We start from the raw sequence: 19,496 nt of genomic DNA, 5'->3' as shown, positions 1-19,496 counted from the left end.
GCAGAAACTAACCCTGTGGAGTCCTGACAGCTTATGGGCTTCATGGTGACGCAAAGCCAGGCCTTCTGCAACTCCACGGTCTTAGGCGTAAACACAACTGGCACACCAACAGTTGCTCTTTCGCTGATCTGCAAAACTACAACCGAGAAGAAGATAATCATGGCAACGGCCGTAGGATTAGGTACAAATCTGTCTTTGGTTTTATGCTGAACCTGAAGTAAAAATTGGTATTGAACCATGGCTCTGACAGTGGTGAACAATTTGTTTGAAGTACCTTCAGCATGATCCAGAGTGCAAGAGAAGGCCTTCTCGTCACTGATTGGTTTGCAATTAGACGCATCATTTGGGTCTTCGGCTGAAGCATAAAAACATAAAGAAAGTATTGAGATGTCTTAGTAGTTCCCTGATTGCAGCAAAAATGAGAGAAAGTAAAACTTGGGGAGAGCAAGAATCACCAGAGACCTGTAAGAGTTATGTTGAGTGTGGCTTGGTGATCGGTAGGGTTTAAAATTGGAACAGAAATGGAGGTACTGGAACCAATCAAGCAGGACATACACAAAGGTTCCTCGACCTCTGGCCTGAGGCCACACCCACTCAACAAAACACAGCAATCCTGCAACTAAAGGACAACAGAGACACACACAAGCATACCAAAACGGAGAGAAATTATCACACCAAGCAAGTGTGAATACTTTTCCAGATTGTCATTTGTACAAAATATTGAAACGTTTTGCAATACTTTGAGTTGATTTAACGTGAATCAAAAGAGGATAAGCACTTTTACAAGACCCTGCAGATGTGTTGGATGTATCCACCTGAGAACATGTAAAAGAGATCTTTCCATGGTGGTTCTCCTCTCCAATGGATGAAGGACTAAAGCGAACGCCAACAAGGATGCATGACTTTGGTGCCAGCATGATCTGAAATGCGCAAAAAAATAAGGACATGAAGGAAAATCTTGTTATGGCAACAATGAGTAAGAGACAACTTCAATACCTCAATTATTGTCTACTAATTGAATAGTAAACGGAAAAAAGCAAGTGTTGCATGATAAATTAGGCAAACTAAACAAAATATAAGATCAACCGAACTCAACATTCGCTTAAAGAATTGACTGATTACGTTCCTTCAGAAGAAGGAGGATACTTATCCTCAAAACAATGTGTTTGTACAATGTAATGTACAGAAAAGAATAATAATAATGGCACCAACGGTTTCTGCTGAATCCATCTCCAGGGAGTAGTGTCTGGGATTGGAGTTAGCTACAATCAGCTTCAGCGTTTCAGCTGTAGGGTTGACCAGAGGAATATTTATTCTGACCCATCTGAAACACACATCAACAAAACGCATTAAGGAACAGCTAATAGTGCTACAAAATTGGGATTAACCAAACATCAAAGCATTTTAGACATAAAAGCAACACCAACTAGAAACTGGAACACTTTTGATAACTTTTAGTGCACAACTTGAGTTGTGATATCTTCTTTTAACTTAGAACTTGAGGCTGTTTAACACAAGGTGGGCAAATGTTACTGTGGCGACTTTAAAAGTGAATCACAGGTGCTAGCCAGCAGCATGTTTGAAAACAGCATATTTACCCTTTCACACATGAAATGATTATCTTTTACACAGTCAAGCTATTTTAGTAGAAAGGGAAACTAAAGGAATGTCTCTGTCCTCTGCATAAAGCTTCATGGATGAGCTGCCTCTGTTAGCTAAATTTTGTTTTACGTTCCAACAATGTGACATGTGTACCCACTCACACAGAGCACTTGTGTATTCTGATGGATCCCATTTGAGCAGTCAGAATTTAATGAGCCTAAAAGCTTCACTGTGTGTGTTTGTACGGAAAGATGCACTGACAATGAGCTCTGTCATATCTGTTTATCTACATCTGGAGCAGAAAGCTGTGATCCAATCACAAAGCATTAGCCAGGATGAATGTGGGGCACACTTTAATAGCAAGTGGAAACATTTTGTAATCAGATCACCCGGTTTGCACGGCTATAGCAAAGTGAAAGGGCTTTATATTTTTAAGAGGGTTGCTGACCTTTCACCTACCTTCAGCCACTGATAAAAAATAAAATAAAATAAAGCACTGATACAACAGCAGCTCAATATTTTAGGTGTTTGAGTTTAACACACTTTTCAGAAGCTTCACATTTCTTTATGTTATAGATCTTATGTAATAATATAATTTTCTGAGACTCCAAATTTTGGGCTTCCAGCCACAGTCATCAAAATTACATGAAATAAATGTTTGAAATAGTCCACTCTCTATCTATAATGAAGTTCAATTTAGGAAATTAGGGGGTGGGGTGGAATGGAGTATTGGATAGTAATTGTCACTGCAAAGAACTAAATTTGATGAGCGTTTGAAACAATTTATATAACTTCCTTTCTGTGTATCATAACATGGCATGGCATTTACAGCAAACTGTAAATACAGATTTCACAAATATACTGGGTTATGGAAAACCTTAGGGATGAAATAATTTCCCACCACAGACTATCTATCTTAATGCAGTGCTGTGTGTGTTGGTGACTGTGCACCTACTTGCCCAGATGACAGTGAGCTTGTGGGATCGTGACGACTGATGGAGGAAGAGCATAGAGCTCCAGTTGGTACCAGAACTCCCCTATTAGCTCTGACTGGAACACCACACTGGAGAAAAACACAAACTGAAAACATTACCAATGAAAATTCTTAAACCCAACTCAGCTAGTCTGGAGTCAATCCTCATGTCTTTAGAATTTGCTTACAGCTAAACCGACTTCAATAGGATCTTTCAGAAGTATCTCCAGAGACCTACTTGAGACTTTTCTTTTATTTGTGGAATAAAGTTTGGCTCTATAACACATAAATCAGTTAATTCTGAAACGTTTTACTTTGTCCTTCAAAGTGAGGTGAGGTCAGCGTTAGTGCAGTGAGCCTCACCTGCCTGTGCCCTTCCCTACGCTGACAGGAGAGTAGGTAACTCTGTAGCTCAGAGTCCCCCATGGGGGAAGTGAGAACTGGTTGGCCCCCGTCAGATCGCCTCCTTCCAGGCACACATCCAGTGTCAGCAGCTCTTCTCCTGGGTTACTGACAGGTATCTCTATGGCAACTGAGCTCTAGGAGGAAAACATGTCAAAGAGTACACCTGTTCTTTCTTCCTCTTGTGATGTTATAAGCATCTTTTGATCCATGTGTAGAGGGAAGGTTACGTTTTCCTATATTGGAGGCAAGCGTCAGAATCATAAACCTGAACTAAATATAACTTTACCTTTCTGTTACAGTAGCAACACCATACAGACCAGAGCTCCTCTACTCAGGCTAATGGCAATTTACAACACTAGACACATATTTTAGCTATTAGCTATCTCAATATTACATATTACTAGACATTTAGCTATCTCATATTCACTATTCTATTATGAATTATTCACAGCTATTTAAATGCGATATCTATTTTTTTCTATCTTATTGATTGCCATTTTATTATTTGTAATTATTAGCTATTTCATCATAAGTGTTTTCATTATTGGATAATTGTAGCAAATTTACTATTAGCCATTTTATCATTAGCAGCCTCATTAAAAGCCATTGCCAACTTTTTCATTATTAGCCATTATCAAACACCCTATTATAATCTGTGTTATTACGAGCCATTATTGTCGATACGATTACTACAACTATTGTTAGCTTTGTTGTGATTAGTAATCGTTAGCTATTTAATCTAAGCTGCTTTTCGCATTACAAACTAAACTACAAAATACAAACTAAACTAACTATATAGCTTAGCTTAGCTATTATTGCCTACACCGTTATTATTAGCCATACCAGGGTTTCCCCCAGTGTATTATAGGCCTGGCGGGCCACAAGGCTTTACTTGCGCCCCCACCAAGCTAAGCATTGTTTATTTATTTAAGTTTTTTTTTTTTTTTAAATGTTTGCATTTTTTAAGACTTTATAGTTGTTCAGATATTAATCTTCCAATCTTTCACTAACACATAATTATCAAGTGATATTTTGAAATTTCCTATCAACTTTAGACATTTTTTAACTGAAAAACACAGCGGAGCACTGAATGAATGACTGCCCAAGAACCCAACTACCGGGCTTAGCAAGTTTTTTGGGGAAAACCTTGCATACCTTTAACAAATATTAGCTAGGTCATAAGCCATTATTTGAGTTTACTAACAATTATTACCTATCTCATAATTAGCCCTAGTTAAAATAGCAAATTCACAATTAGCTATTTTCTAGAAATTCTAAATTATTCATATCTATTACAACATTTGTTGTTAGCTATTATCAGCTATTGTTGGTTTTCGTATCTACTTATTAGCAGATAGGTGTGTTATTAGTTCTTACCTTAGCAACACACTGTACATCAATGACCTTGATTGGTGCTTCTGGTTTACAATTTACCACAAGTGAAAAAATAACTATGTAGTTTCCAATTGAATTTCCTGAAGACAAAAAATGTACTTGTTTAAGTTCACGTTTATTGCTCACATACAGGTCTAAACTGATCTAAATAAAGTACTTTTGAATCTATAATAACATAGTTAACTCTGACATTACCTTTGTTGTTCTCTCTCTCATCCATGTCACCATGTTCAATAAATGATACTGAGCCTGTAAGAGACATCAAGAATTATGTTGTCAGCCTTCTTTTTTTCTTACTTTAAGATTCAATTATTTTAATTTCAGTTCAACTTGACGGAGGAAATATGGAGGCCAAAACATTTCAACACAATGGCCAAAATCACAGAAATGTCTAATAACAAATGTGGAAACAGACAAGGTCCGATTGAAAACTGGTTACGATCCAGAGGTAAAGAATAAGATAGGTGAGCAGAACCTAAATAAACAACAAGCATTTAAAAGGCGATTGTAAATCTGCACATCTTTTTAAATTAACATCTTGTGGAAGCACTTTTTGATTTAGTTTTGGCATTTAGTCTTCTTTGGTAAGAGTTACTCTACCACATAAAGCTTTTCTTTTATAACTTAAATGCAAAATATTTTTTGTAAAGTTTTGGGTTAATTACTGCTCTTTCAGCAAATTGCCTTTTTTTTAGTTTGTGTACTCCAGTTAACAATTAATTGATTACTAAATTAGTTGACGGTTATTTCAGTAGTCGATTAATCACGATTAATACAAATAATCGTTTCAGCTCTGGTCTGGACAAGACAATTCAGTCCACTGGGTGGAGCTGTTTGTCCAATTTGATAGTGACAGACTGAACTGACACGCTTCACTCAAAATTATTAGAAATTAGGTTATTATTTTTTAGAGATATAAAAGTTACAAATAGATATGTTGCCTTATTATCACTGTTAATGTTAATAATAACAAACGTGTAAAAAGCCGAATTTACAGTCAACCTATTGGAGGATAAAACACAGAATAAAAGGTGAACATTAAGATGTTTTACTCTAATATATCACACAGAAGAGGAAAAAAATATAACCTGTGTATTCTCCTCGTTTCCAAGGGGACACAGCCAGGGTGTATGGAGAGCCTTGTTCAGGGCTAATCTCTAGAGAAGGGCTACCACTCACAATCGGCAGGTCTGTCACTGCCTACACATAAAAAGCATTAAATGATTTTTTTTTTTTAAAGAATTTTCTCACATAAAACAACAATATGATATATTGCAGCTTGTCGTCGTAACGCGACAAAAAGTTAAACTTTATCCAGGGTGTGAAAAACATCAGCAGTATGTGCAGAGGGAGTCTGTACCCTGAGAGTGAGGGTTTTCTGGGTGTAGTTGGGGATGTCCAGCTTAGCGTATGTGGTCTTCCCCACTGGGCAGGATAACACGATATGATCCAGCGGCAGGGGGGGCTCTCCCACTCTTCTGAGGGTAAACACGTGTTCCGTACCGTCAAAGTCATTGTGTAAGCACAGCCTGCCCTGTGGGGGGAGGGGTGAAAAAAACGGCAGTAGCAACAGGAAGCAGTCTCAACTGCAGCCACACAAGAATACGACGCAGAACATGACATATTTTTAGGATTGTGGTATAAAATTTCAGAATAGGTGGTTGTTGGCACTTTATTAGAGGCTACTGTCGTGAAATAGCTGAGAGGCATGAACCATGTGAGCCTGCTGTCTGTGTGGCTTTTCAGCTCCTCCTCTACAAATTGAGAACGTGAGCATTGGTGGTTCAGTGGTAGAATTCTCGCCTGCCACGCGGGAGGCCCGGGTTCGATTCCCGGCCAATGCAACCTTTTCTGTTTTTCTCACTCACACCCCTGTTATTAGGGAAAGTAATGTTTATAGATAAGCTCCTATCCTACAGGCAGGAAAACATATAATATGGCCACATGTGAAGGTTTTGCGTATTATCTGCAGCGGGAAGGAATTTTCAGGGCAGTGCTCACTTAATTACAGCTGTTTCTATTATGAAAGAAATGATTTTACGCCCCTCCTATCAGTACTGTCACGCTTACTGTTGTGAACGTGATGACGTGAGGCATTAATTACAAATAAATCAACAAGAAAAGCTATGAAAGGGTTACCGTAGCAATGCATTGGGAGGTGGGAAGGACGGTGAGGGGGTAGATCTGTTTTGTTCCTGCGGGAATATCTACGACGTCTGGGCCTGAGAATCCTTCGCCGCACACTTCAGCTTGCACACTCCAGTTCTGAAGAGTCTCATTGAGCTGCAGCAAAAATGTGAATTTGGTTTGTTGTTTGTTCCTTGGGAACTTTGACTTTATTTTGAATTTTGTCTTAAAACAAACCACACAAAAAAAAAACGATACAAAGCAAAAAATAAAAATATGAGTGAATTGAAATGTCTGTAACATTGCAATGTCCATCAGTGTAAATACATGCCACCAGCCCTAGCCCTCATGTTCAATTGTATGTTTAAGAATTGAATAAAAATAAAGTAAAAAAAATAAAAATAAAAAATACGAGTGAATTTCTTCCTGCTTCTCACCAAAGGTATGTGTTGTGTGACTGACTGCAGAGCTGGTGAACTGAAGTCCAAGTGAGTTGAATTTTCCTATGATATAATATCACAAATCAGATTAGGATTGAATCAAATGAAATGACACGAGTTCCTTAAGTCGGTCTTTAAATACCCGCTGAGTGACGAAAGCCTTGAGCTGGTACACTCTGGTATCGAAACAGGATGTTAGCACCACGTTGCAGGTGAGCTCCCCCACTGAGTGTGCCTGGAAACGCAGTGGGATGTCCACACAGTCACACACTGTTGACATTTCATAAAGAAAAAGAAGAATGAAAAAATAAATCAGTATAAAGTCTCATCAATCTTACCTAAAATTATTTTTAAAAAAAGGGGCTAAAAGAATTCCTCTGAGATTTGTACTTGTTTATGTAACAGCAATTATTGAGATATTCTGAAGGGACAACAGTTAGAAGATCACCTTCAGGTCAAACTAATCAGAAAGTGCTGGTAGCATCTTAAAGCAGCCATCAATGAATAGACAGGAAATCTAAAACTTAAGGGAAGAACACACAGCAGAAGGTCTGGGCTGGAGCTAAAACCAATTATAGGGACGATGTCTACAGAGCTAATTAAGATATTAAGTGATTAAAAAGAAAAGGTATCAGGAGAAACATCCCCTGTTGATTGTTTCATTGTAAGAGCTGCCACTCATTCCTTCTATTCATTCACATTCAACCGACACTTTGAACCCGCTTCAAGATGGCTCCCATGTTTAAATAAAGTGTAGGAGAAATAAAATGCAACATAATAAAGGAGAGGAATTTCACTTTGTAGCTTATCGACTGACTGTAAAATTCAAACTGGAACTATAAAAATAAATTCCTTTAATGGAAATGAGGCACTTTCGAAAAAACATTTTTTGCTCTAGGATGAGGTGTTTTTTCCATTAAAAACAATAATTTTTAATAGCTTTGGTAAGCTATCCCTTGGCAAGCTAACTGTAGCGTCGCACTTTCAGCTCAAGTCACGGCAAATAAATGGTTATTTACATGCAGTCCACTAGGGGGCGCTGATGGACCATCAGTGGTTCAGGGACCACAGTTTGAAAAAGACTGGTTTAGGGTAATGTGCTATTCTGGTTTCTTGAGGTGGCGTGTTTTGATACCCAAGTGGACAACTGACTCGCAGATGTAATGTGTGTGCGCGTGTGTGTAGGGGTGTGTGTGTGTAGGCGTGTGTGTGTGTGTACCTGTTAAAGCGTCCCATGGTACATTTATGTTTTCTTTTACAGGTATGGTAACAGTCTTGGGAAGATCAAAGAAATGCGGCAAAGAAACTTCCACTTTGTACCGCAACGCTTCATTGTAGTAAATACTTTCTATGAGCTGATTCGAAGAGAATAAGAGCAAAAGTGAAACATGGATGACATCAATAATCCACAGCAGAAGCCTCTACTTTTTAAGTGTGTGTGCGCGTGTGTTTTTGTACCGAACATTTGAGGTGCTTCTGCGTGGCTATGGCTGCTCTCACTGTACTGCTGTGCAAAGAGCGCGTCAGAATCCGCCTCCCGCGTTCTTTAGCGCTAATGCATTGCTGAGCCCAGACAGCTAGAGCGTCCTCCAAAGACTTGTTAACCAGAGGCACCCGCAGCATCTCCTCATAAACTTCTCCAACCGTACATTGAAAGCTTAGGAAAGACCCACATGTGTCTGTTACAGGAGCAACAAAAAACACGTAAGGAAGACGAAAAATAAGAACGTTACGGCTTGGAACGTAAGGAATCCTGAGGTCTTACCAGATTTCCCTGGAATTAAAGTTGGACTCGCGGGAAGGGGGGAAGGAAGCGGAATTTCTGATGTAGCCTTCACCACGTACACCATATCTCCCACCTAAAGAGGACGAGGTCAAGGTGTTTCAGAAAGAAACAAAATGGCAGCATACAAACTGTACAAAGTTTAAAAATGTTCCCGTAACTTTCTCCAATGATATGTGGAAACAACAGAGTTCCAGTACAAAAGTTTTGAAAAAGTAAATGAATTCAGACCTGAGGGGAGAGCAGCAGCACAGAGCAGTATTTGGTTCCTATAAAGAAGGGCATGTAGAGTATCCTCAGATTGCCTGGCTGGCCTGGCTTCAGATAAACAGTCCTCTCTGTACTCAGGAACTCATTGTCTTCTCCTTCTGTGCAGGCCAGCAGAGTACAAGGAAGAAATACTGGATCAATATATAGGCTGCTTTAGTGAGTGAGGTACAAATCGTATTCGTGTGGTAATCAGGAAACAGTCGTACAAACAGCACGTCATTTCGAGAACGGTTATTTACAGTGACTTGCATCAAGAAGAAAACTTTTCAAAATCTAATATGAAAGTCCAAATATGATCAAACTTGAAATATGTTTCCATATAGCATACGATGTGGGTTTGTTTTGCAGTCGTAATATCATTTGCGCATTTGGTGTAGTTATAATTAAATATGTTATAGTACAGTGTGACATGTTATATCCCGCTACGCTAGGCACAAAGTTCACACTCCTTAAATTGCATGGTTTTTATACATATCTATGGTGTTTGGTGTTAAACATTTCACAAATGTTTCCATTTTCATTTGATTGTGCATAAAGCAACAGTTTACAAGATCGTACTTATGTTGTGGAGTATTTCGTTCTCGCTTACCTTCAAACTGATCTCCATCAACCGTATCGGAAGTCGCATCCTTCTCCTTCTCACTGAACAAGGAATGAAAGAAAGAAAGAAAGCTAATCAACAAAGATTAACTACACATCCTTCATGTTAACAGCTGAAGATTGTTATTCTTGAACCTTAAATTGGTGTGTGTTTTGCACCAATCTTGATGTGAGGCTTTCAAGTGCTTGGTTTTAGCTTGTGTGTGTTCTCTGGAAAGTGTTAGCAGTGCTCCTCACCTGTCATTAGGTGACTTTTGTTGAGAAAGCCTATCTTTTCTCATTTCAGGCCCAAGTGGGTTGTAGGAAGACTCCACTAGCACCACCCTAAACAAACAAAACAAGCATAATTTTATTCCAGAAAACTTTGCATTCCAGTCACTTGAATCCAGTACTTTTTGGGCTATATTTCAATGAACATGCATGCAAATTGCCACTGTTACATTTGGGTGGTTGCCTGTTGTTCAGTTTGTCTTCAGTTACTTACCTGAAATAAGCTTTTTTGTTGAAATTGTTGGTCAGTGGCACATTTATCACTTTGAGTTGGTAACATGGGGAAGTCAACTGGAGTGAATTCTGGAAAGTAGAAACTCAGTTAGGCGAAAAAATAAAAATAAAATAAAAAACTAGCAGCAAGAAGTTCAGGTAACGACTGCCACGCGACTACCAGATGCAGACTGAAAATCTTTCCCTTTATCTATGACGAATCCTACTCACTATCGGTGTGATTTGAGTGACACACGTCTTAAGGTTGAAAGCAAGCGTGGCGCAGCGGAGGCCGAAAGCAGAGCTGGCGATGAGCAGAAGAACCGCCTTCACGGGGCGCAGGAAGCAACACCTGAACTGGACGGTCAGCTCAAAGTCTGACCTGCAAAAACATCAACATCTGGTGTCATTTAATTTCTAGAGGTTTAAAGGAAAAGAAAGAGAGAGGGGGGGGAAAAAAACACATTTTTATAGCTCTCTAATGATATCATTCAAGCTCCACTTTTCTGGGACCTTTTGAAGAGTCAGCAGAATCAGAGTGGCTTTGCTCTTTGACACAGTTCTCTTCCCAGAAATGGTGGAGCTTTACAAGTGGGGCAAGAGGCTATTTTTATAGCAAGCTCCCAAGAGTGAAACTGCTCCAACTTAATGAGCTGCATTACAGTTCCTGGACTCTGAGTAAAGAGAGGTGCAGCATAATTCGGCAGGATCAGAAACAAGTTATTTTTGGAAATACAGCTTTGATTTTTAACAAATTTATTTGTCAGAAGTGGTTCATGCTGATTTAGTAAGCATGCAGAGTATTCCTAATCATGACGGAGTACTTTACTTTGAAGGAATCGTGGCTAAAATAATGTGCTTGTCATCATCTTTTATGTAGTGTTTGCAAAAACACAAGAAAATGGAAAAAAAAGAACGTTTTTCATTTTATTTTTTTTAACTACTACTTTTTACTTTAAATGTTGTTTTTTTGGAACATGAGAAAATAAATAGGAAAAATGTGTTTGGATTTTTTTTTTTTAGACACAAGGATTACAAAGTAAAGTGAGCTGAGGTAAGAAGTATCTCCAAATATTGCAGGTAGTCTTTCACTTTTTACAGCTGTTTTGTACTGCACGGGTGTCGTACTGCAGACGTACTCTGCGGGAACGGTGACCACAGAGCTACCAGGGACAGAGAACAGATGGGCATCTTCCCCTAAAAGGAGGACCTTGTATCTGAGCGGCCTGGAGGAAGGGTTCTTCAGGCACACCTGCGGTTCACAGAGAGCAGTTTAGACAAACGAAACTCAGCCATTTTCTGTCTCCTCTGTGCTCACATTAATTTAACTTACAATGATTTTGTTGTATCATAGAACCAAGTGTGTGTGCGTGTGTTACGAGTTTGTAACAGTATGTGTGTGTGTGCCCTACCTGCTTGCTGAATGTGCTGTGCAGACGTCCTGACAGAGTGAGGGTCTCTGATGGCATGTAATGAGGAAGAGACTCATACAGGTGAACACACAGAAATAACGTCTGCACTGGGTTAATCTCACACAGCTCTGTGGACTAAACACACCACAGACAAAAACACAAAAGGATTAATACCATTTTGTGTTAAAAAACATAATATAATATCTCAGTATTACTCAAAATGTGGGCTAGGTGTAATGATTTCATTTAATTTCACTTCCGTTACTTCACCAGGTTTAAACATTTCTCTGTGCTGCAGCAGCTGTGTGACGAGAAGTGTGGGAGGAGTTTATTCTCTCTACAGCTGGATAACAAAATCCGTTTTCGGACTTGAACAACAGCCATTTTGTTGTTTAATTTGTTTGGTTTTAATATCAATAAAGTCAGATGGAGTAGTTTGTTTTTGTTACTTTATGAAAGTGCAGTCTTATTTTTATTGCTTTGCTATTTTTGAAAATGTCCGATAACAAAAAACATTTTCTTCTTTGACAATAGAAAAGAAGTGGGAAATTGAAACAAATATTGCACATTTTATTTTTTTATACATTAATAGGGGAATACAAAAAAATCCTTACTAAAAATTAACAATTGACATAATTAGGTGGTGAATTGAAATATTTGTGATTTACATAAACTTCTCTTTGTTTGCCCACTTATAAAGAGTTGATTGCTTGACAATTGTTCAAAAGCTGCAATTCTATTAAACATGAAACCATTGGCTTTTGTTCTTTACCTTCATGTTTAAGCTGAGACCAAGTAAAATTAAAGCTTGAATCACAATAATGCTATTGTGAAAGATCTGCGGCGAGTTGCAAGGTGTGGTGTACATCCTCCGGAAGTGGCTTCTTATCTGTAGTAATTAGGAACTCAACAAGTAAGTCTAATCAAAATGAACTCAACAGCAGGGCAAACTCACAGTTTTAGGAACATTCCATACAGCAGAAACAGAATTGTATATTAAACACATACCAGATAAGGGCAGTGAGCGGCAATCAGCGCACCAAGCACCAGACCATCTGCGAAGTCCAAATCAAAATTAACGATCCAGCGCGACGTTGGGACTCTACCTGAGAAGTCATAGTAATTCAAGAAATATTTATTTTTGACACACAGACAATCCAAAAAGAGACACAAATGGGTAGAGATTTATTTTGTCACGACAGTTTTAGCAACATGTTTAGCCTTCCCGTGGTCTTAGGGCTGTCCCATCAGACCGTCAATTCCCAAAACTACATACACACACACACACAAAAAAAAACAAAAAGAAAAAAAAACATGTGAAAGCGCACATGGCGTCAATGCGCCTGCGCATAGAAGAAAAAACTTCTGGGATCGAAATGACAGCATCTCTTAAGACCACAGGAGGGTTAAGTATAAAAAATTGTTTCTGAAAATATAGTAAGAAACTGTTTTAGGCCTAATTGTCCATATTTGTACAGTTTTATGGGATACAGCGACAAAGTAGGCTTACCTATACCCGCGGATAATATTCAATGGCGACTTCAGACATAAACCCTACCTGCTTCCCACACGATCTTCCTCATCTTCTGGTAGTTCATGTTAAGCCATGACAGCAAGTGAAGCTCCCGTAGTGAGTAGATGGTACTGGTCAGAGCATGGGAGCCATCAAGAAGGGCGTCCTCTGTGTCCCTGGGGTACAAAGGTTCATGTAGGGTGTCCTCTGGTACATGACTCAACACCAGAACCTGACATATGGGCAGTGATGTTCAATAAAGGTATTCAGCAACTGATGTGCATTGAAGATTGGAACGACATATAACCTTGTAGATCTGCAGGAGCACATCAGTCCATGAGCGTTTGCTCAGAGACCAAAAGTCAAAAAAGTTACAATCCAAGTATTTCTCTGAGTCTTTTTCCTGAGAATCACAAACATAGACTTACAATAGGATCAATGTTCAACAATCAGGATAGAGAACTGTACTGCGGCAAAGGTTTGTTTATGTGCAAGTAAGTCAATACCTGCAAGGAGCACCAGTGCTTAAACTCCGCAACATCCAGCAGGTACTCAGGCTTGATGTGACAAAGACAGGCTCCCTGCACCCTGAAGACATAATTATGGTTGGCAAAATCTTTTTAAAAGTGACATTTTTGTATTTTGTTAATGCGGGAAAAGAATTTTCAACAGTTCTGCGATGTGTTATGTGCATGTGTTAGCATGGCATCATAAACAGTATTTTTTAAAAGTATTGATAGCCCTTGACTCGAAAACGTCAGAAGACGACAATGAGCGGAAGTTTATGTTTTCTTTGGCAAAGACCAAGAGCCATTTCTCCAACTTGCGGCACACTAGCATCTTTCTTTGTGGTTGTATTTATGCAGAATGCCCTGCGCTATCGTCCACTTCCAGCTTTTGGAGCAGTCTCTGGAGCACTTGCATTCACACATGCATTCAAACAGTGCCAGAGTTCACTTCAACCACACCGAGACCTAGGTTTTTAGGCGGACTAGATTTAGGGGGGTGGAGGTTTTGGTTTGCATCAAAGTTTGATGGCGTGTTCACACCTCCCCAAACACACTGAGCTTTCTAGACAAACAAACCAGAGTTTGATTAAACGAGGCTATACAGGGGCTGGTGTGAATGCACCTTCCGTGGTATAACAAAATTTTGAAACTATTTCCATGGCAGGAAACCTTTAAATGAGCTATATGATAAACAGGAACGGGCTTATTTGTGCATTTGTTGAGCCTACCTGAGAAATTCCAGCATAGCTTCATTCTGTTGTAGCAGCTGAGTAGTGCGCTGGTGTATATCTTTTGAAAATGTTTGGCACATAGGGATACGAGGTATCATTCTGCCGCTCAAATGCTCAAGCATATCCAGTACAGACCTATAGTGCAAAAATTGTATAGTTTTATGAGACTTCAGAAGCAAGCACAGCCAAACAACTGGAATAATACTTTAAATCACTGAGTGTCATCCCTACACACCTTGTATCTTTATTTTGGGTGACACTAAACGCTCGCCCATTGGAGTCGCTTGTTTGAACTGCGAAAACAACTCTGAATGGAGACAATGAGGGAAACGCTACAGCAGATGGCTTTCAAAACAATCAGCTTTGTGGGGTTATGTGTCAAATATTACCTTCTGAGACTGTGAGGTATACATATGGGGTTTGTTCCACTGGGCCATCCATAGAGGCTAAACCACTTCTCTACAGTCAGTAATACTTTCTGGTAAAATTTTGTTTCTTCTGACCTGGCAACAGGGAATCTTGGGATAGAAAGACTGCCTGGGGTGTCACTTTTAGCAGAGGAATTATCATCTTTGCTGGTTTGGTCATCCATACTGTGACAATTTGACAAGGTATCTGAAAAGGGAAGATGGCACTTTAGTGTGAAATGAAACTGGTCATTCAGGGTCTTTGATTTGAAATGTTATATTCTGGATTGTAAAACCTGAGGCACACTCAGAGACAAATCCCAATGCGCCTACATCCAGTAGCCATTGTTACAGCTATATACTTAACTGTTTTTGATTTCACAACCACAGACTTCATTGCTTTCTGCTGGATTTCTATGTAACAGAACGGACCAACACTAAGTAGCACACTGAAGTGAAGCAAAGATGCTAGACTTATTTTTAAAACACACACACACAAAAAACATATACAATTCAAAGATTGTGTTGTGCCATTGTATTGAGGTCCCCTGAGTCAATACTATGTTGAAACAGTTTGTTAGCACAGGCGCTCCAAGGGGATTTGCATTATACAAAATGCATACGGGCGCCATGCTAAAGCGGGCGCCAAAATTACACCGGAAAAGTTCCGTAAACTGCATTTTCTGCATTCACTAGTAACACCTGTTTCTGCATGTGCAAATGATGTGAGAAAGTACAGAGTTGCAGCCCTTTTTCTCAATTTGAGTCAAATAAGCTGGAGAGCATCTGTGAATATAGTCCTGTTAGACTATTTTGATTGGCTTTATGTCTGGACTTTGGGCAACGGTTTACACATGAACTTTAAATTAACCTATTCCATGGTAGCTCTTGCTATTTAAGGTTATTAATCCTGCACAAAGACGAGCCTCCACCTCAGTCTCAAGAGTTTTAAAGTCTCTAACACAGGAGAAAGTTAATGTGGTATGGACATTATATCAAGACACTGCTCTTAAATACAAAGACAGTAAGTTTTTCAAATTGCGTATTGTGGTCTTAGAAGTTAAGAGTATGAACTTATTTCTTAACTACATTGTTAACTATGCAAGAGTTTGTGTTTGTAAAATTGTATATGGTATCTGGTTTACAGGATTTTTAAATATTATTATGGTTTTTTTTATGGAACAAGGAAAACAGTTTTTAGTACTATTTATCCTAATTTATTCTTATTTGATGTGATCTCTTCAAGTTTGTTGTTTCACCGGGGCATGGCGAGAAATGTGATTTTGATTCCCTGTATGTTTAATACTTTGACTTTTTACCACAGCTGTATCCCCCACACAGAAGTCATTTCTGACCTGAGGTGCAGTATGCTGAGCTGTAGTGGTCAAACGATGACGACGAGGATGACGATGTGATCGGGCCAGATGCGGGACTTGGTGTGTTATAGTTCAGAAGAATAGCCTCCACAGATGTGGCTCCTTCATGAAATATTTCAAATCAGAAGCAAAAAAATATCAGAACAGATTCTAGTTTAATTGATTTCAGCCCGCCGTCAGATAACTTAGGCAGCACATGAACTCATTTTTTCCCCCCCTCTGTTTATATAGCTCTCTCAGTGCAGTACCTGCTTGCAGAACTACATGTTGATGGTTGTGGTGTATCGCCAAGTAGGGCCAGGCCGTTAGCAGACAGTTCTCAGCAACTGCACACACCTTAATCTTGAATCTGAAGAAGTGAAACGCAAAAAAAAAACAGAAAAAAAAGTTGAAGGGAGAGATTGAAGATTTCTAAAACCAAACTAAACTACAGACAAACAAGGTTACTTGTTTTTCATGTGGTCACTGAAGGTGACGGTTGTGCACAATGACACCGGGACAGCGGAGCAGAACGACACTTCACACAGTAGAGAGACAACTTTGGTTCCCTGTAGGTTGGAAGACAGCAGATTAAAACAAATTTAGTAGAAGAATTTCCAAATCTGTATCTCAGTGCAATTTCTAACAAAACTGAACTGCAAATAACAACAAAATTGTGTTGTTGTTTTTTTTGTTTTGATGTGGCCTGCCGTTATGATTAGCAGGCCACATCAACTTTTACCTCGCTGATGTTCTGGGTATAGATACGGTTTCCATGAGGAAAGTTGACAGAAATAGGCTGGATCTTAGTTCCATCCTTCGTTTCCACCTTTTCGCATTCCGTCGATATGGTTGTTCCGCTACAAATGAAAAACAGCCGACAACTCACCACCAAACTTGACTGAGCATCCTAAAAAAATGTGGATGTGGAGTCTTCCTCCTTAACGTTTTCACATTCTGACAATTTACAACCACAAACTTTAATATAATTCAGTTTCCTGACATTGAAATATAGCGGTGGCAGAGTCACATGTGTTAGGTGTAAAATGTTGTGGTTTTTATTTGCAATATGTTTATTATTTTTAATCCTCCGCCATAAACAAAATCAGCATGTCGATTAGGCTGCTGCTTTCCGACGTAAGGAAACCCACCATGACAGTAGATGGATCCAGGCCTGATTGATTTCAATAAAGCAAATACTCTGAGATAAATAAGTGACTGTGGCTTTGTTTCCTCTGTTATAATTTAGCATAGAAGGCTTAGCACAGATGGCTTATTGCCACCAATTAGAAAATGCAATAAAAATCCATCTTCATTATTGCTCTGCTTACAAACAAACATGGCAGCTTTAGGCGTATCTCTGTGAACTAACCATGGATAGCCAGCAGTATGCAAGGATAGCATGGTTTCTGTGCTCTTTGACAGTGAAACAGGGGGGAAGAGGATCTGACGGGGGGAGAAGACAATACTTGGACGACTGAGGAGAATGATGACTGACAGCCTTCTATAAGGATGCTGTTCTTCATTTATTTGTCTTCCTTCCTCTCCCTCCCCTCTTAAATACATTGGAATGGACACTTTGGTTATTTTTTCTCCTGGGGGTAAAAAAAACAACAACAAAAAAACAAAATTAGAACAGAAATCAATGATTGGAATGTTGCAGCTTTAAATACAATTCACTTTCTGCTTTCTAACAGAAGCTGCGCGCCATATCATCCATCCACCTGGGAGTGAGAACAGTTCAGAGGTGATATTTAAAGCTTCAAATGAATTTCGATGGAGAAACACTCGTTCTAGAGGTGCGACTGCTAATGACACTGCACCGTTTTTCATGGCCTCAGGGTTGATGGTGACTGCCAAGCACACGGACTGGCCAGGCCTGAGAATGCCAAACGCTGGAGCCACCGCGCACAGCTCTTCTGCGGTGCCAAGGTCAAACCGCCAACGGACGCCTTCTCCTGCGACAGCTTTCCAGCAGATGCTCTGTTCACCCTTAGCTTTCAGCTCGACGATCTGCCGAGGCAAGGAGGGTGGGGAGGAGAGCAGGACGGTAAATTATCCGAGGCGTGAACGCGTTGCTGTATTTGTCATGAGGTGGTGACACGTGTTAAACAGGGTGCTTTGAAACGCAAAAGAGGAGAGGGAAAATAATGGGAGCATGGGTAAGGTCCAATACCTGAGGGAATGTAGGAGAATGTGACACAACAACAAACTGCAGGCGAGTGGAGGACATTTCCACTGGGGCAAACAGAGCTAAAGAGAAAGGGAAATAGAAAGGATTATATATATTTATATACTTTAAATTCTGAAACTCCTGTCATTAACAAAGTCATAGACTATCACAATACAACAGAAAGATTGCTAAAACTTTGTTGAAATTGGATGCTCCAACAATGAACACTTTAAATCTGGGTTTTGGAATGGAAAACGCAGGCCAACGCCAGCTTCGGTGAGCCCACCTGTGGCATCTACCGACAATGACTGTTCTTCGTCTGTGGATAAAGTGGTAGACGTCGTCATAGTCTTCCTGCTGTCAGGTGTCAGCAGTAGAGTAGTAGAAGACGACGAGGTGAAAAAAGAGGGCAACGAAGTGGGCCATTTAACTCCGTTGACCATTATTGGCAGTACGAAGTTGTAGTCGGTCACCTAAAGAGAGCATACATTGTCTTTACCCTCCTTCTACTGCCTATGTAGTTGTAGTTAGTAGTTATTTTTCATGGTGAATTTTAACAGAGACCCACACAAGACATTTACTTAAAATAATAGTGTCTTGCACGTTTTGTCATTTTTGTGATAGACGAACAGAAAGTAGAGCAGAATTAATCCAAAGTGGAGAAAAATAGAGCAAACAATCCCTTTCCATATCATCAAGTCATAATTTGGCTAAAAAAGACCTTTAAACGCCATGCATGCAGGCTATGTAAAATAGTTACATAGATACAACCCTGAACACACCTTTATAGTTAGCATAGATGCTAAGTAGCCACTTGAGATCAGCCTACAACATCTTTTAGATGCTTCGTGAATCTCAAACATTCAGAAAGGTGTTTAAGCAAATCTTACCTGCGTGGGAGAAAAGACAAGGAAACACTCCTCTGTCTGACCACTACCAACCTCCATCACAGTTATTCCCAGCTCCTTTTCTGTTTACCGAAAAAAGATACAGAAGCAACCAGACAAAACAAAAACAAAAAAACACTGGCTTAGCTCTTCCCATGACAATATATATTGGGTACGACATCACTAGCATAGTAGCATTTATCAACTGAGATACTTTAAAGTGCATACATACTTGTGGAGGGCTGGCGGCCTTTGATTGAGAAGTCTTTGTATTTTGACAGATCAAAAGTGACTTGGGAAAGAGCCGCAGAGTGGTTTGTTATGGAGAAAGGAATCCTCTGTTGAGATCCAATGTGGACTCCACAGAACTGAAAATTAAACTGAAACAAAAAGACAAAAAAAAACACACATTATTTAGCAAACGTTGGTGC

General features: G+C 39.5%; 1 protein-coding gene and 1 non-coding gene across 2 annotated transcripts in view; one reads left to right on the top strand and one right to left on the bottom strand.

Annotated features, from left to right (window-relative positions):
- LOC114141177 (cilia- and flagella-associated protein 47) overlaps positions 1-19,496 on the bottom strand; it is a 35,110-nt gene that overhangs the window by 7,905 nt on the left and 7,709 nt on the right. Inside the window, exons 21-62 of the mRNA XM_028011655.1 lie at positions 19,298-19,445; positions 19,069-19,148; positions 18,465-18,651; positions 18,182-18,258; positions 17,829-18,018; positions 17,378-17,600; positions 16,748-16,865; positions 16,474-16,574; positions 16,275-16,375; positions 16,006-16,128; positions 14,633-14,858; positions 14,479-14,550; positions 14,241-14,378; positions 13,510-13,591; positions 13,311-13,406; positions 13,049-13,235; positions 12,499-12,596; positions 12,263-12,379; positions 11,491-11,625; positions 11,218-11,330; positions 10,310-10,460; positions 10,080-10,168; positions 9,833-9,919; positions 9,585-9,637; positions 8,957-9,093; positions 8,708-8,801; positions 8,401-8,621; positions 8,162-8,297; positions 7,085-7,212; positions 6,940-7,005; positions 6,515-6,658; positions 5,736-5,909; positions 5,464-5,575; positions 4,571-4,624; positions 4,358-4,455; positions 2,939-3,114; positions 2,558-2,665; positions 1,213-1,324; positions 816-920; positions 463-619; positions 275-355; positions 13-136 (exon numbers count right to left, since the gene is read on the bottom strand). Of these exons, the coding sequence (XP_027867456.1) occupies positions 13-136; positions 275-355; positions 463-619; positions 816-920; positions 1,213-1,324; positions 2,558-2,665; positions 2,939-3,114; positions 4,358-4,455; positions 4,571-4,624; positions 5,464-5,575; positions 5,736-5,909; positions 6,515-6,658; positions 6,940-7,005; positions 7,085-7,212; positions 8,162-8,297; positions 8,401-8,621; positions 8,708-8,801; positions 8,957-9,093; positions 9,585-9,637; positions 9,833-9,919; positions 10,080-10,168; positions 10,310-10,460; positions 11,218-11,330; positions 11,491-11,625; positions 12,263-12,379; positions 12,499-12,596; positions 13,049-13,235; positions 13,311-13,406; positions 13,510-13,591; positions 14,241-14,378; positions 14,479-14,550; positions 14,633-14,858; positions 16,006-16,128; positions 16,275-16,375; positions 16,474-16,574; positions 16,748-16,865; positions 17,378-17,600; positions 17,829-18,018; positions 18,182-18,258; positions 18,465-18,651; positions 19,069-19,148; positions 19,298-19,445 (5,219 nt within the window). The remainder of the gene's footprint in view (positions 1-12; positions 137-274; positions 356-462; positions 620-815; positions 921-1,212; positions 1,325-2,557; positions 2,666-2,938; positions 3,115-4,357; positions 4,456-4,570; positions 4,625-5,463; positions 5,576-5,735; positions 5,910-6,514; positions 6,659-6,939; positions 7,006-7,084; positions 7,213-8,161; positions 8,298-8,400; positions 8,622-8,707; positions 8,802-8,956; positions 9,094-9,584; positions 9,638-9,832; positions 9,920-10,079; positions 10,169-10,309; positions 10,461-11,217; positions 11,331-11,490; positions 11,626-12,262; positions 12,380-12,498; positions 12,597-13,048; positions 13,236-13,310; positions 13,407-13,509; positions 13,592-14,240; positions 14,379-14,478; positions 14,551-14,632; positions 14,859-16,005; positions 16,129-16,274; positions 16,376-16,473; positions 16,575-16,747; positions 16,866-17,377; positions 17,601-17,828; positions 18,019-18,181; positions 18,259-18,464; positions 18,652-19,068; positions 19,149-19,297; positions 19,446-19,496) is intronic.
- trnag-gcc (transfer RNA glycine (anticodon GCC)) lies at positions 6,149-6,219 on the top strand. Its single transcript has one exon. It is a non-coding gene; the product is annotated as a tRNA-Gly (tRNA).

The sequence above is a fragment of the Xiphophorus couchianus genome, chromosome 24 (genome assembly GCF_001444195.1).
Source record: "Xiphophorus couchianus chromosome 24, X_couchianus-1.0, whole genome shotgun sequence".
In the NCBI taxonomy this organism is placed as follows: domain Eukaryota; kingdom Metazoa; phylum Chordata; class Actinopteri; order Cyprinodontiformes; family Poeciliidae; genus Xiphophorus; species Xiphophorus couchianus.
Note: the sequence above shows the minus strand (reverse complement) of the source record. Positions and strands in the feature narration are given on the sequence as shown.